The 13170-nt window shown below is 44.3% G+C and overlaps 1 protein-coding gene across 1 annotated transcript in view; it reads left to right on the top strand.

The window, feature by feature from the left end:
• The window catches only part of UMODL1 (uromodulin like 1), a gene marked incomplete at its 3' end in the record, with an annotated part of 40941 nt that overhangs the window by 15330 nt on the left and 12441 nt on the right, over positions 1-13170 (top strand). The window contains exons 9-12 of the mRNA XM_084298299.1: positions 618-837; positions 4466-4603; positions 5157-5891; positions 9037-9149. Of these exons, the coding sequence (XP_084154425.1) occupies positions 618-837; positions 4466-4603; positions 5157-5891; positions 9037-9149 (1206 nt within the window). The remainder of the gene's footprint in view (positions 1-617; positions 838-4465; positions 4604-5156; positions 5892-9036; positions 9150-13170) is intronic.

Genomic DNA, 13170 nt, shown 5'->3' with positions numbered 1-13170 from the left:
CATCTGTGTTGCTTCTGCCCCACTGGGAGCACAGCATCCCCTTCTCACTTCCTCTCTGCTCTTTTTCTTGCCTCCTCACCCAGATCTGAACTTAGGTCAGTTTAACTGCTTGTACTTAGGAATTTTTGGAGCAAACTGCCTGAATGGGAGCAAAGATGAGCTGATCTATGGTGCTGTTCTGAATGCTCAAAGGCATGCTTTGAGCTGGAGGCACGAACAAAAGGCTCAAAAACAGAGATGTCTTCTAGGGACGTGAGGCAAAACCACTAACCTCTTCCCAGCTCATAAACTGACATCAATATTAATGCTCAGAGTAACACCATTTGTTCAATTCATATGCCTACTTACTAGATTGGTTATCAACCATGGTGTAATTGTGATTCTTCCTTGAAGGTGGGCTGTGTCAAGTACTTTTTTTTTTTTTTTTCACCAAGAAGACTCACACTTCTGTGTGTGTAAATAATCTCCAAAATACTTCGAAACTTTTCTGTCTTTTTACCACATTTCCTACTGATGTTGCATGTATATAAACCTTTAAAAACAGTACCACCGTGGTTTTAAAAATCACCTGTGGCTGCTGGGTACCTGATTGTCACTGCTTCTCTAACTCTACTCAGATTGTGAATTCATTTCCACCCAACATTACTGCTTTATATGAGGCTGGGAAACTGAAAGTGCAGACCGAATCCCTGCGAGCTGGGAGCATCATTGTGAGGCTCAGAATTGTTGTGCAGGATCCTGGGTTTCCAGTTGATGCCTCCACCTTTGCCCCGATGCTTTCTTACCTGTACAATGGCTCTGTACTTTTGGTGGATCAGCAGAACTCTGCAATAGAAGGTAATTTAAATTTTACTTTTATTTATTTTTGACAACAGAACAGTGTTGATATTTTGATCATGCACAGTATCACCAGCATTCTTCCTGAAAAGTACTTCATAGGAAGAGAAAGTATGTGGAGTTTAGATGGTTTGTTGGAGGGAAAGCCACAAAGAAGATGGAGCACTGGTTGTCCCCAGGTAGCTGCAGGCACCACTTCCCTCCATGGTGTTTAATGAGGAGAGGAGCCTTTAATTTCCACATTAATTTTCCTTTCTCTCTCTCCTTTGTGAACTGCGGAAAGTTTGAAATATCTCTCTCACACTGATCTGAGGGCAGGATTACTTTGGGGTATTTGTAGCCCTTAGATACTCATGCCCTCTAAATGGTTTCATGCTTCAAGGCTGTGGAGTTGTACTTGGGCCAGGGTTTAGGAAATTGGGTAGGAGAAATTCCCAAATGTCCTCTCAGTGAATAGGACTGAAGAAACACGTACGGAATTTATGTTAAACTAGGCCTTTGTTTGATCTTCAGTAATCACCATTTTTATCTTCAAAGGGCTAAGTTCTGGCTTCAGGTTTCCCAGCTGGCAGAGCCAGCCAGAGCTCAAAGGGTTGCCAAAGTCAACAAAATGGGCTATTCTTCTCTCTCCATGTACTGAGCCCTTAAAAGCTTATTTGCTGCAGTTAGGGAAAGCTCCCTTTGGAGCTGCAGAGCATGCAGAGGTTAGGAAGGACAGGAAAAAACAGAAGAGACAAACTGCACCTGAAGCCTGCAAACATCACAGTGCGAACAGGAACTGAATTGCAAGATGCAGGCATGTGCCAAAATCATTTACAAACATTATTGATACTCTCTTGGCTGCACAGGGGCTGTGTCCTGTGGCTGAAGGAGTGGGGAAGAAGGAGATAGATGTGTGCTTTTTTTTTTTTTTCAGTTGCACAAAAGCCAGATGGCTTCCAGTAGCAGCACTCTTATCCAGGAGAGCAGCCAACTCCCCCACTCCTCCTTAGGGCTAGAGCAAAGTAATCTATTTCCTAGTTCTGCACAGAGAGGCATTTGTTTGACATGAGTTTCTTAAAGTCAGATGTGGAAAATTAGGCCAAGGAGTGCAGTGCATGGAGGAAATACGGAATCACAGAGTGGTTGAGGTGGGAAGGGACCTCTGGAGGCCATGTGGTCCAATCCTCCTGCTCAATAGGGCCACCCAGAGCAGGCTACCCAGGACCACGTCTAGGTGGCTTTTAAGATCTCCAAGGAGGGAGACTTAGGAAAGGATTTTTATAATAGGCTCTATTGCTTCCTCACCCCTGAGTGCCCTGGGATGGGCCCTTTGGAAGTAAGACCACATGGCTCTTCTTGCACCTGTGGAGTGATGCCACCTGGATCCTCAGTGGCCACCAAAAGGCAACGTGCTTGGTTTCGTGACTATGGCAGAGGAGAGAGTTCAGCTCTGGAACTGCAAAGATGAGAAGCCAGGAGGGATAGCAGAACTGCAGGGAGTGGAGCAATGGCATCTCTCTTTGTAGTCTCATATAATTAGTAATCTTTCTGCCATGATTAATACAGGTGCTAAACGGTCTGTTTTGTGAGGCATGGTAAGGAAGGAAAAGGGGACTTGCATGGAGTCAGGCCCATATTGCATAATATCATGCAAGAATATGGCAACTATAGGCAGCATCCCTTTCTAATACTCTATTAGCCACCCAACTGTTTTCAGCTCCAGGATTCCCTGAATCCAAAGAGTTTTCTATGGGTTTCTCCTCCATGAGCTTTTGAGCTGAATTTTAAATTTTGGGTTCCCTGTGAAGTCACATGAACATTTCACATCTGCAACATCATTTGGCAAGGAGTTTCATGGATTTTTACCCATTGCATGTACCCCCTAAAGGTACAATGTGTAATCAGAGCAAACATAGTGGTGTTTTCCTTTCCTTTTCCTTTCCTTTTCCTTTCCTTTTCCTTTTCCTTTCCTTTTCCTTTCCTTTTCCTTTCCTTTTCCTTTCTTTAATAATGCTTGTAGTAGGACTGTTGGTTGAGGTATTTGTGGGGAAGGTACTAGCCAAAAGGGGGAGACCAGAGAGTGCACATACTATTGCCATGGAGCACTGAGGAGACAAGATCAGTGTTTTGACCTGATGTGTAGCTGAATGTGGCTATCAGAGATGGGCTGCTTAAAAAGTCATGCTAAGTAATGGGAAAGGAAACCCCCAGAGCCCTGTGGAGCCAGAGAATGTAAGTTACTTGGCAATTAGCACTGGAGCGTCTCTTGGGTGGTGTTTGAAGCTATCAAGAGCCACATTTACCTCACAGCATAATAAGTCATCAGGGAGAGCACTTTCATTGCTGGTGCTTTAGTCAGTCCTGCATGCTCCTGTATTTCCTCCAAGTGGCTTAAGCTGTAGATTAACAGAGAGATGCTGGCCATAGGCACAAGGAATTATCTAATGGCAACAATTATCTAATGGGGAAGAAAGGAAAAAGAACTGAATTGAGCTTGGGGAAGCCTGTGTGCAAGCAAGAAGATGCACACATATGTGCATGTACACATGCTCTGTGCTTTCTGTTTCTAGACAGGGACTTTCCTTTGTTTCTGAGTAATAATCACAGTGACTAATCTCTGCATGTTTGCAGAAGAAGCACTTATGACAACACATTGTTCAAAACAATTTTCTAGCCTCTGATCAAAATTATTTGACCCAAGACACAGTGCTCAGTCTAGTTTTCTGCTCTCCCTCACTTTCTGCCCTGAGGCAGTGAATGCATGTATGTGCACAAGTGAGTGCACACAGGGAGAGGTCACAGGGAATTCACTGAGATTATTCATGTGCAAAGCGTTAACTCGTACTTTGCCTGTCTGCTGGAGCAGGGTGCAAATGGTAGTATAAGACTCCAGAACAAAATCCTTCAAGAGTGAAGATACTCAGCCATAAAACTGGTACATAACTCCATGCAAGGAGCATCTCTAACTTATTCAGAGTGGCTGAAATTAAATTTAAGGAACACCTTTACAGAATATTCATGCCTTGATGAACAAGGACCTTTTTTTCTGAGACTATCAGAAAGAGGGTCACAGTTGTGTAGTGTTACCTGTGAAAATAAATGGTTTATTAAAAGAGTTTTTGCCCCTAGCATTTCCTCTTGAAGTGTGCTTTTTTTTGTGGGAATTGTTTTCATTTTCATTTACCTTTTATCTGAAGCAGAAAACAATTTGGATTCAGACTCTATTTAGCATTCTAGCTAGTGGTAGCTAGTGGTAACAGAACTATTCATTATCTGATGGATCTGGAGGTACTGTATGCAGAACTATATGCTTATGATATAGCTGTAGTACAAACCTACAGTATTTTTTTTTTGCTTTAAATGTTTTGAATTCTAAAAAAAAAAACCTTAAAAAGAACTGAAAAAATAATGTGTATTTTGAGAAAATATGTTTAAGAGTGCAAGAACAAATGTTAATTTTTATGTGACAGCACAACAACACAGATAGCATTCTGCAATTCTCAGAGCTTGTCTGTCAGGCAAATGGTGAAAAAGGCAGACCACATTCTTAAATTCAAATGCTGAAGAAAGGACTGATTTGTGAACATTTCTAGCTTAGTGCAGCCAGTTGGAGGGCTGTCTGACTGGTCTGGTTTTGCTCTTACAGACTGGGATGAATGCGCTTCCCACGCCGAGAATGACTGCTCCATGTTTGCAGATTGCGTCAATGTGATGGGCTCGTACCTGTGCAGGTGCAAGACACCTGTGGACACCAATCCATCCCGACCTGGAAGAAACTGTGAAGGTGAGCAAAAGACTGGCATGTAGTTTCCCTTTGCCATGAAAAGTTTGAATAAGTCAAGTTTTTCTACCTGTTTTTTTGCAAATATTTATATAGCACGCAAAGTGTATATAGATGCACCTTTGCATCTATATTGTCCCTAGCTAAAGAGAACCTCTCTGAACACAAAGATGAACCTTATATATGTCTTTGCATACAATCTCTCTGAGCACTCCCTTGATAGCCTGAAGACTGATTGCAGAGAGACACGAGGCATACTTTTTCCTTTTTTGGTATCTGTGTGCCTAATTTTTTCCACTGTAATGATCCATGCCTGCCATCCAGAAGAGGAGACCCAGGAACCAGATCTGCTTCTTTGTGTAGGCACAAACCAGATTCACTACCATAAAAATCACACATGCTACAATGCCTTAATGAAATATCCGAGACCTGTTTCTGTAATGCTGTTGCACATGTCTGTGTGGTCTCAGCCCAATTTTCAGGCCAGACCTGGCATGCCCTGATGTCTCCTTGTCCCGTTTCATATTCCACTGCAAGTGTGCCTGTTGTGTTGCAGGTGAGATCGTGAACCCTCTCACTGACACGACAGCTCTCGAAGTAGCAGACAGCACAGAGTTTGCTCCTGAAGTAAACCCTGCAACCTCTGCTTCCCCCTCTGCCACCGAGATGGTAGGCTCTGAGATGAGCACCACCATACAACTGCCTGCAGTGCTGCCCCTGGGTGAGAAGCAAGCACCTCATCACGATTCTCCCACCAGTACTCCTCCAGCTCCTAGGAAAAAAAGCCTGGCACCACACACAGAACCACACATGGATTTCAGCAGCGACAGCAGCCCCGTGGCCAGGGAGATGGCAGCCAGTGAGGAACCGGCCGTGACAGCAGAGCAGCAGACCACCCTAAGTCCATCACAGCAAAGCTCGGTGGCAGAGGCTTCCCCTGATGCATCGCAGCAAGAGGCTGCTCTCACAAATACACCCATGGACACAGCAGTTCAAGAGCAAAGCAGATCACCATTGACCATGTTATCAAGTCAGACAGTCTCTAGTGTCACTAGAAGTCATGCAGCTTCTGGAGGGCCTCAAGTCCACTCTCAAGGTGGCCCCAGCACAGCTCCACCGGCCACAGGGGATGCTGGAGCTTCCACCCTCAACGCCACTCTTGACACATACACAGAGACAGGAGGAGAGAACATCTCTTGGTCTGAGAAATATACCACAACTCTGGGCTTGCCAGCTTTGCCAGGCTTCTCTTCAGCTTCCAGCTCAACACCAAGCTCAGCTGTGGACCGCAGTGAGTATGCATCTAGCAGGGCATGCACACGTGGCAATGCACCTATGTGGGAAACAAAACCTCACTCAGAGTCCCAAAAGATGAGCAGTTGTCCTCAGTGGTCTGGGTTGAAAGTGTCTGAAATCAGTTCGTATATGCCAAAATTATTTTCTTGCAGGAATTGGGACTTTTATTTCTAAATTGGCATGTCAAAATAATTTCACTTTCTGATAATTTGACAGTTAGCTTTATCGACATCACATTTCTTCTTCCTGAAGCAGACAGAGCAAAAATCATACAGCATGCTGTGTGTGGCTCATCAAAACATATGCTGCTTGTCCTGCTGCCACACATCTCAGTTTCTCCTGAGTACTCTGGCACCAGGCTACTGCAGCAGCAGCCCACAGAGTTATCTCAGAGGCCCGTGAGGGCAGACGACCTGCCTGCCTGTTCCCCTCCGTGGAGCATGAATCCATGGCAAAGCCCCACAAATCTCCCAGAGGGCAAGAGCTGTGTGGAAACCCATGAACCACTTTTACAAGAGCTCTTCTTGAGGGTAACTGGGCTGGCAGCGAGGGCTTCATCTATTTGGGTTTGGGCAGATGTACTGCAGCTCATTAGGGGATTTTTCTGAATCATATTTCAAGGTTAGAGTCAGATTTGGCCTTTAAATTATGGTTTTGTTTGGGATAGGAATGCTGCTGTGCCTGCCCATCACTAAAGGTATTTTTTCTTTAGTGTGTAAGTTTGTGATACCTATTTCAGTTTTGTTTCAGCTTGTCCTTGTACTTTCTCTCATGCCTTTCACATCTCTCTGATCCCAAACCACACTCCTCTGCTCTTTTCTCTTCCCTTACCCTATGTTCTCATGTTCCTGGGGGTCTCCATTCACTCAGCCCCACTTCTGGTTCACCCACATTCATTTCTCCTTGGAAACTCTTTTTTTTGGTCGTCCAAGGGCAGCTCTGCTGCTTCTCCAGCCCTTCCTGTGGCACCAGCGCACCACCAGTCCTGATAAGCAGTGCCACGGCATCCACTTCCCCAGTCCTGCTGTGTCTGGGCAGCCATGCCAATGCTTCTTTTCTGCTTTTGTTTTCTGTCTCCTTCATGTTGTAACTTTTGCTCTGCCTGGCATTGGTAAGACCAAGGAACAGAGCCAGGTAAATAACCAGTTTGGGAGCTTGCTGGCTAAATGGGGAAAAGAACCATTTTGCACTGAACAACATATAGGCCTGAACTGAAAAACTCCATTTACAGCTTTACTTTCTGTTCTCCCCACCCCTTTTAAAGTAGGGGACAAAAAAAAAAAAATATTTTTTTTTTCTTTTTCTTCCCTTAATTAAAACAAAAAATGTCGTCGTCGTTGCCCCCCCCCCATTTTTTTTTGAAAACATGAAAATAGCTCATTTTAACTGACAAAAAACAAGGGTCATTTTCTTCCATCTGGAAAACAAATTGAAGAACTCCACACAAACAAGTTCAGTTTATACAAACCCGTTTTATTTTCCTGATGAATTAAACGTTCAGCCAAGTCATGTTGTCCAGCTTTCGCAGGGAAAGAAGCCTGTGAAGGGGTGATGCCTGGGGAACAAGATAAAGAGCCTTGTCTCACTAGGACAAGGCAGGAAATTCAGAGGGCAAAACCCCATTTATGGAGAAGTTTAATACAGAGCTCCTCCTTGTGGCAACATCTCTGACCTGGAAGGTCAACAGTCAACCCTTAGTCTGTCACCTCTTTTAAATGCTGATTTTTATTTTTTTCATTTGAAAATTGCTCAGAACATTTTCCCCTCTCTCCACCAGATACCTTAATGTGGTTTATCTCCTAAATACCTGTTCTTACTTGGCTGGACAAGCCACAGCAGAAAGCAAGCCCAAATCCGTTGATCTTACTGGTGGTGGTGAGGGCTCTTTTGGGATCAGAAGTATGTTGGGATAAAGGTAGCCTGCTGTTGCTTGCTTCAAGCAGGCATGACTTCCACCTCTCTTCTGCAAAGCTTTGCTTGATGACTATTTCTTTTCTGCTAGCAGCTGTCCCTGCTCAATGCAGTCTCCTGTACAGCTAGGACCTGCTTTGATGTAGCGGGATCCATACAGTCTACACGGGGCCCTGCTTTTCCATTCTTGTTGCTTCAGTAAAAGCAGCTAATATGGGAGAGTAAAACTCAGTGTAGGAGTGTGACAATGTCAGGGCTGGAACTTGGTGTCTTATCTACTGTTGAAATCAGGACAGAAATATTCATGGAGGAAAGCAAGCTGGTGCACCAGAAAGTAAAAACTGGTAACTAGATTCAGAAACAATTTTAAATGGAATCCTTATCTAGGTGGTAGTGCTCTTGGAGACCTTGATGAAGACTATCCTGTAGTCATAAAAGACACTGATGTGTTAGATCTTAATGCTAGGGGTGATGATCTGTTGGTAGGTGGAAGGCAGCATGAAGACAGCTGGCAGTGGTCGCAGGACTGCGTGATATCAGTCAGCTTGTCTGGCTAGCCCATAAATGGTGCTAGGGGTATGAATCATGCCTTTAGAAGCCCTTTCTCTTCTGCTTGTGATCACCTTCAGTGTCTGTGGTAACAATGCCACAATCAGCAATATCAAGAAATGACTGAAAACATTTGAGACTGCCTTAATGTTGTTCAGCTTATACACCTTCAGGGAGGAGGTGTACACTCTGTTGGGATCCATCTCTTCTTACACTAGCTGTCTGAAATGGTGATGCCTGATCCCAGGCAGCTGTCCAGCCTTCCTGTGAGGACGGAGGGAGGACTGTGGAAAGATTTGCCCTGTGGAGGGGCTGGTGCCTCCCTGTTGTGTGTAGAGGGAGCTGGGAAAGGAGCTGAGGTTAGGAGAGCACTTTGTGTGCCTGAACATTGCCATACAGCAGCATTTCAGAAGCCCCAGAGCATCCAAGAGAGAGCTGGCAGATATAAGTCTCACAGGACATCTGTGTCCTTTTTGAGAAGCATCCAAAGGCCAGAGTGTAAAGCCAGGAGCTAGACACCCGTGTTTAGGCAGTTGATCTCCTGACTACATTTTAGAGGGCTTGCTTTCTGCTGTTATGCACACCCCATATGGCCATGCATGCCCGTGACTGTCACACACTTGTCCATGAGCTACCACCCATGGAGCATGTATTTAAATCGTCTTTTTCTTACTTCACAGCTGTCCAGAAACTTAATGGGATGGTGCGGATAACAAATGTGAAATACTCTCCGGGCTTTAGCAATGCAAGCAGTGAGGAATATCAAAACTTTGCACAGCTCTTTGTCGATGAAGTAAGTGGCTGAGAAGGATGTGACCTGCTACTGGTCTCGATGAAATCATGTCTGACCTGTTTCCCATGAAGGGTTTATGCCACATGTGCATCCCTTGATGTACCTTGGAGGTCTGAGTCCCGACTGAGACTGCAGCAGTGTTTTAGACTGAGACCAGGATTTGGGGATTCTCTGGAGCCTCCATTTCCCCTGCTGACTGTATCTGGTTATACTGGCTTATTTATTTCCTCCCTCCGGGGTTATGCTGAAAAGTTAATGGATATTTGCAAAAAGTGCTGTGCTATCCTTGTCCTGCACAGCAGCTTATTAATGAGCTGTGTGATTATGATTACCTTTTGTCACAGCACGTTAAGGCTGACATTCCTTACAATCATCCTTCCATGTAGCCCCGTTTCTGGAAAGGGAGTGGCTTCTTGCTAAGTCACCTCTGCCCTCACCTCTAATTAGAGCACAGGACATCAAAGCACATGGCCATGTCAGCTGCTCCTTTAGCTTAACGCTGAGGCATTGCCTCTGACAGTATCTCTTCTCATTTCTTGCTAAAGTTATCAGAAGTGTGTTCCTGCTGGTGTTTACTCAAACAACTCTGCTTGGAAAACTGCTGGTTGTGCTGGGCTGTTTTATTGCCTTCTCTGTCTGTGTTTTTAGAGGCCTTGATAACAGTGAAGATAAATCCATCGCTGACAATTGTCTGCCTTTTCAAACGCTGCTGAAGCCTCCCCAGACTCTCACTGTGTACAGAGTCACAGCCTGTCACCAAAACAGCTGTCTGCAGGGGGAGGCACTGGTAACACTTTTGGCAGAGTTCAGGCCAGCATGAAAACTGTAAGGAGGGAAATGTGCGGTCTGTTTAGCTGTGCATGATGTTTTCTTGGATATCATATGGGTTTCCCACTGGTTATTACTTATTTGCACCTTTCTGGATGTGTTACAGCAGCACAGCTTTCTCTGAGTGGTTTTGGCCCCAAGCTGTCACATCAGAAAACCAGCCACAGAATGAAAGGGACGTGATTAGCAAAGTGAAGAGGGAGTGATTCTCCTCTGACCTCACTTTCGTTCAGCATCACTCACTGCCCAAGGCTATTTTGGGATAGCACATTATTAAAATGGGCTTAAAATCATATATTTTCTTTGAGGGGTATTCAGTTAAATAATAAATCCAGAAAACCATGGATACAAATATGTCTGGAAAATCTGTGAAATGATTACATAAAGAAACAAAAGTAAGCATTGTGTCACTTTTACCCACCTCTCAAAATTCCAGGCAGAAAACAGCCACCAGTGTTTATAAGGCACCCACACCTTTTTCCAGCACTCCAGTTTTGTGGACCAGCCACAAGCAAGGTGTGTGAATGCTCATTCCATCTACCTCTGAGACAATGCATATATAGCGGTATCAACTACAGCAAAACATGCCATAAGTGTTTTATTACAAACAACGTGTTTCCAGACACCAAAGAAAAGGAAGTTTAGGAAAAAAAAAAAGGTCTGCATGTTTCCTTTCCAGGTTATAAGGGCCAGAAATTGATCATTTAAAGTGGATAGGGAAAGTTTCATGGGTTTTAAAAGCCCTATCAAGTTCCAGTTAAATAAATTTTGCCAATGATTTGCAAAGATTTCTTAAATCTCTTTGGAGTCACCATCTACAATTGAGAGAATTTATAAATCCTAATGCGTATAATGTTCTTTAGCGTAGAGCTGTCCCAGCACTTAAGTGCCACGTGGTTAAATTGGCAGCACAGCAAATAGAAATACTGTTCCTTAAATAATGTGTAGATGACAACGAAGTGAAAACTTGATGTGGCAACCTGCACTGTCATTGTCCACATTAGCTTCACCATCCTTCTTCCACTGCAACTGAAGAACAATGTAGCTAAGGGTAAGAAAGTGTTTTATTCCTCCTGGGTTTTTCTCAGCCTCTCTTCTGCAAGAGCCAAAAGGAACATCATAAGAACTAGGGCTTGTCCTCAAGAAGACAAGGCAGGAAAACAAAAGGTCTGACTTGAGAATGTATTCGTTGTTGTGCATTAAATTCCGGAGTGCCAAAGATGGATTTGAATTCTGGTGTCTTAAATACTGACGGACAGAAAGTGTAAAACTAATAACTGATAGTGCCTTATCAAGGTGACCCCTCTGTTGGAACTGATGTCACCTTCAGCTGATGCAGCTTAATGCACTTAAAATAATTGCAATGAAAGCTATCTGAATGTGTGATGAGCATTGATACAGCGATTAAGGCAGCTTCACTATTCCAGTGAAATTTCATGCCCTCTGTTAATTTGAGCTTATTCCCAATTTGGGAGGTCCTTAAAGCTGCTGCAGGTACCAGCTGGGCAGACTTGTGCTCCGATACCTTCTTTCTGAAGGTGCAGCCAAAGCATGGACAGGGGGATGAGCTCTGTGCATGAAACACCATGGTTCATGCAGGGTATCTTATTGTTCTGTTCATACTGATGTATCTTTTATTCACTTATTTTCAGCTTCCATAATGCCAGCACATTCCTGGCTCTGCTGGCTGTGCAGGCTTGCACATTGTTTTTAGTGTGGGCTCTGTCTCAACCTTAACTCATACTTAATCTGCCTCTCTTTTCTTTTACCAAGAATGCCCCTTCCCCCGGTGCTGGTGTTAGTTCTGCTCACGTCCCTCTCTCGTGGCTCTTCTTCTGGCATACCTATTTCTTCTGGTTTGGCATTGCCAGCGTTTCCTCTGTGTGCTACAGAAAAGGCAGATGCAACTATGGATCACAAGATATTTTATTTTTCTAGCAAGAAAATCTCATAATCAAGGGTATTAAGTGTTTATTGAGTTCCCTCTGAAAAGTTCAGTCTTTTTTTTTCCTGTCTTTTCTAGCCTTACTTCATCAACCATTATTTTGATGGCCTAGGGTGTGGTACCTGTAGTGAAATCGGGCAGCCTTCAGAATAAAGGGTTTTGCAGTGTCACCTAGTGGTGACAAATACAAATGAATGTCCCTGTGGTACTTGTGAAGCTCTGAGTCCTGCCTTCTGAGGAAAAATATGGATAAGGGCAGAAACAAAATGAACATCATCATCAACAACAACCACAAAAAAACCACCCCAAACAGCCAAAAATCCCAAACCTAAGTTATAAAGAAACATCAATAAAATGAGATCTTCAGGAGAAAGATGAGAAGGGAATACTGGTGAAATCGGGGTAGGGCTAGGAGGATGTCACAGGTGCATGTATGTAAAGTCCACACAAGTTCAGACAAAAGCTAAGAAGAGATGAAAACTTAGGCCTGACCCCCAGCTTTTCAGCACATGGTTGTAAAATGGCAGAAAGGGAAAGGGGGATGCATCCCAGAACCCTGTGTCTTGATGGAAGAGGAGGGGATGACGAGGATGGCAGGGGCTTTGTCCTTGTGTTGCTGAGAGCAGCTCCTTTATCATGGACACTTTCCTGTTGCACTTCTGCTGGCAGCTTCTAAGCACGATGGTAATGCCAACAGCTCACAGCAGCCTGTGCTACCTGCCTCATCCAGGCTTGAAAGCTCTGTCTCACTCTTCCTGTCACTGTACTTTTTATTTGTAAATGTGGAAGGATCTAAAAAGACTTCCCAGACATGTGAGAAAGGTATTGCAAAACACAGGGATCCGTGTACATGAGATTGTATGCATTCTGCATGCATTGTGGCTTGATGTTGGGACCAGACAGGGAGTGCAAACCTCTGTATGTGTGTGTGTGTGCATGCTTTGCCTCCCCTTGGGATGTGCGGGGAGTCCTATGCAGTCCTGTTGTTCCCCTTGTTTGGGCAACCAGGGGAAAAGGGAAATACTTGTAGATTTTTTTCCCTGATTTCTCTGAAACAGGTCTCCCTTTCTGCGTATAATGTTTTCTCAACATGTTGTTTACAGCTGAATTAGTATTAGCCTTCTGTCTCGTCTTGTGTCGGTCCTGTGAGAGGATGCCATCTGGCCTGTGTCTGTTCCTCCTTTGGCTGGTGCTGGGCCTGGAGATGGAGGGGAATGAACAGTTAGAAATGCCAAAGCTGTTGTGTGC

The sequence above is a fragment of the Netta rufina genome (assembly GCF_964035555.1).
Source record: "Netta rufina genome assembly, chromosome: 1".
Classification (NCBI taxonomy): Eukaryota; Metazoa; Chordata; class Aves; order Anseriformes; family Anatidae; genus Netta; species Netta rufina.
The sequence above is the reverse complement of the archived record's forward strand: the minus strand, read 5'-3'. Positions and strand labels throughout refer to the sequence as shown.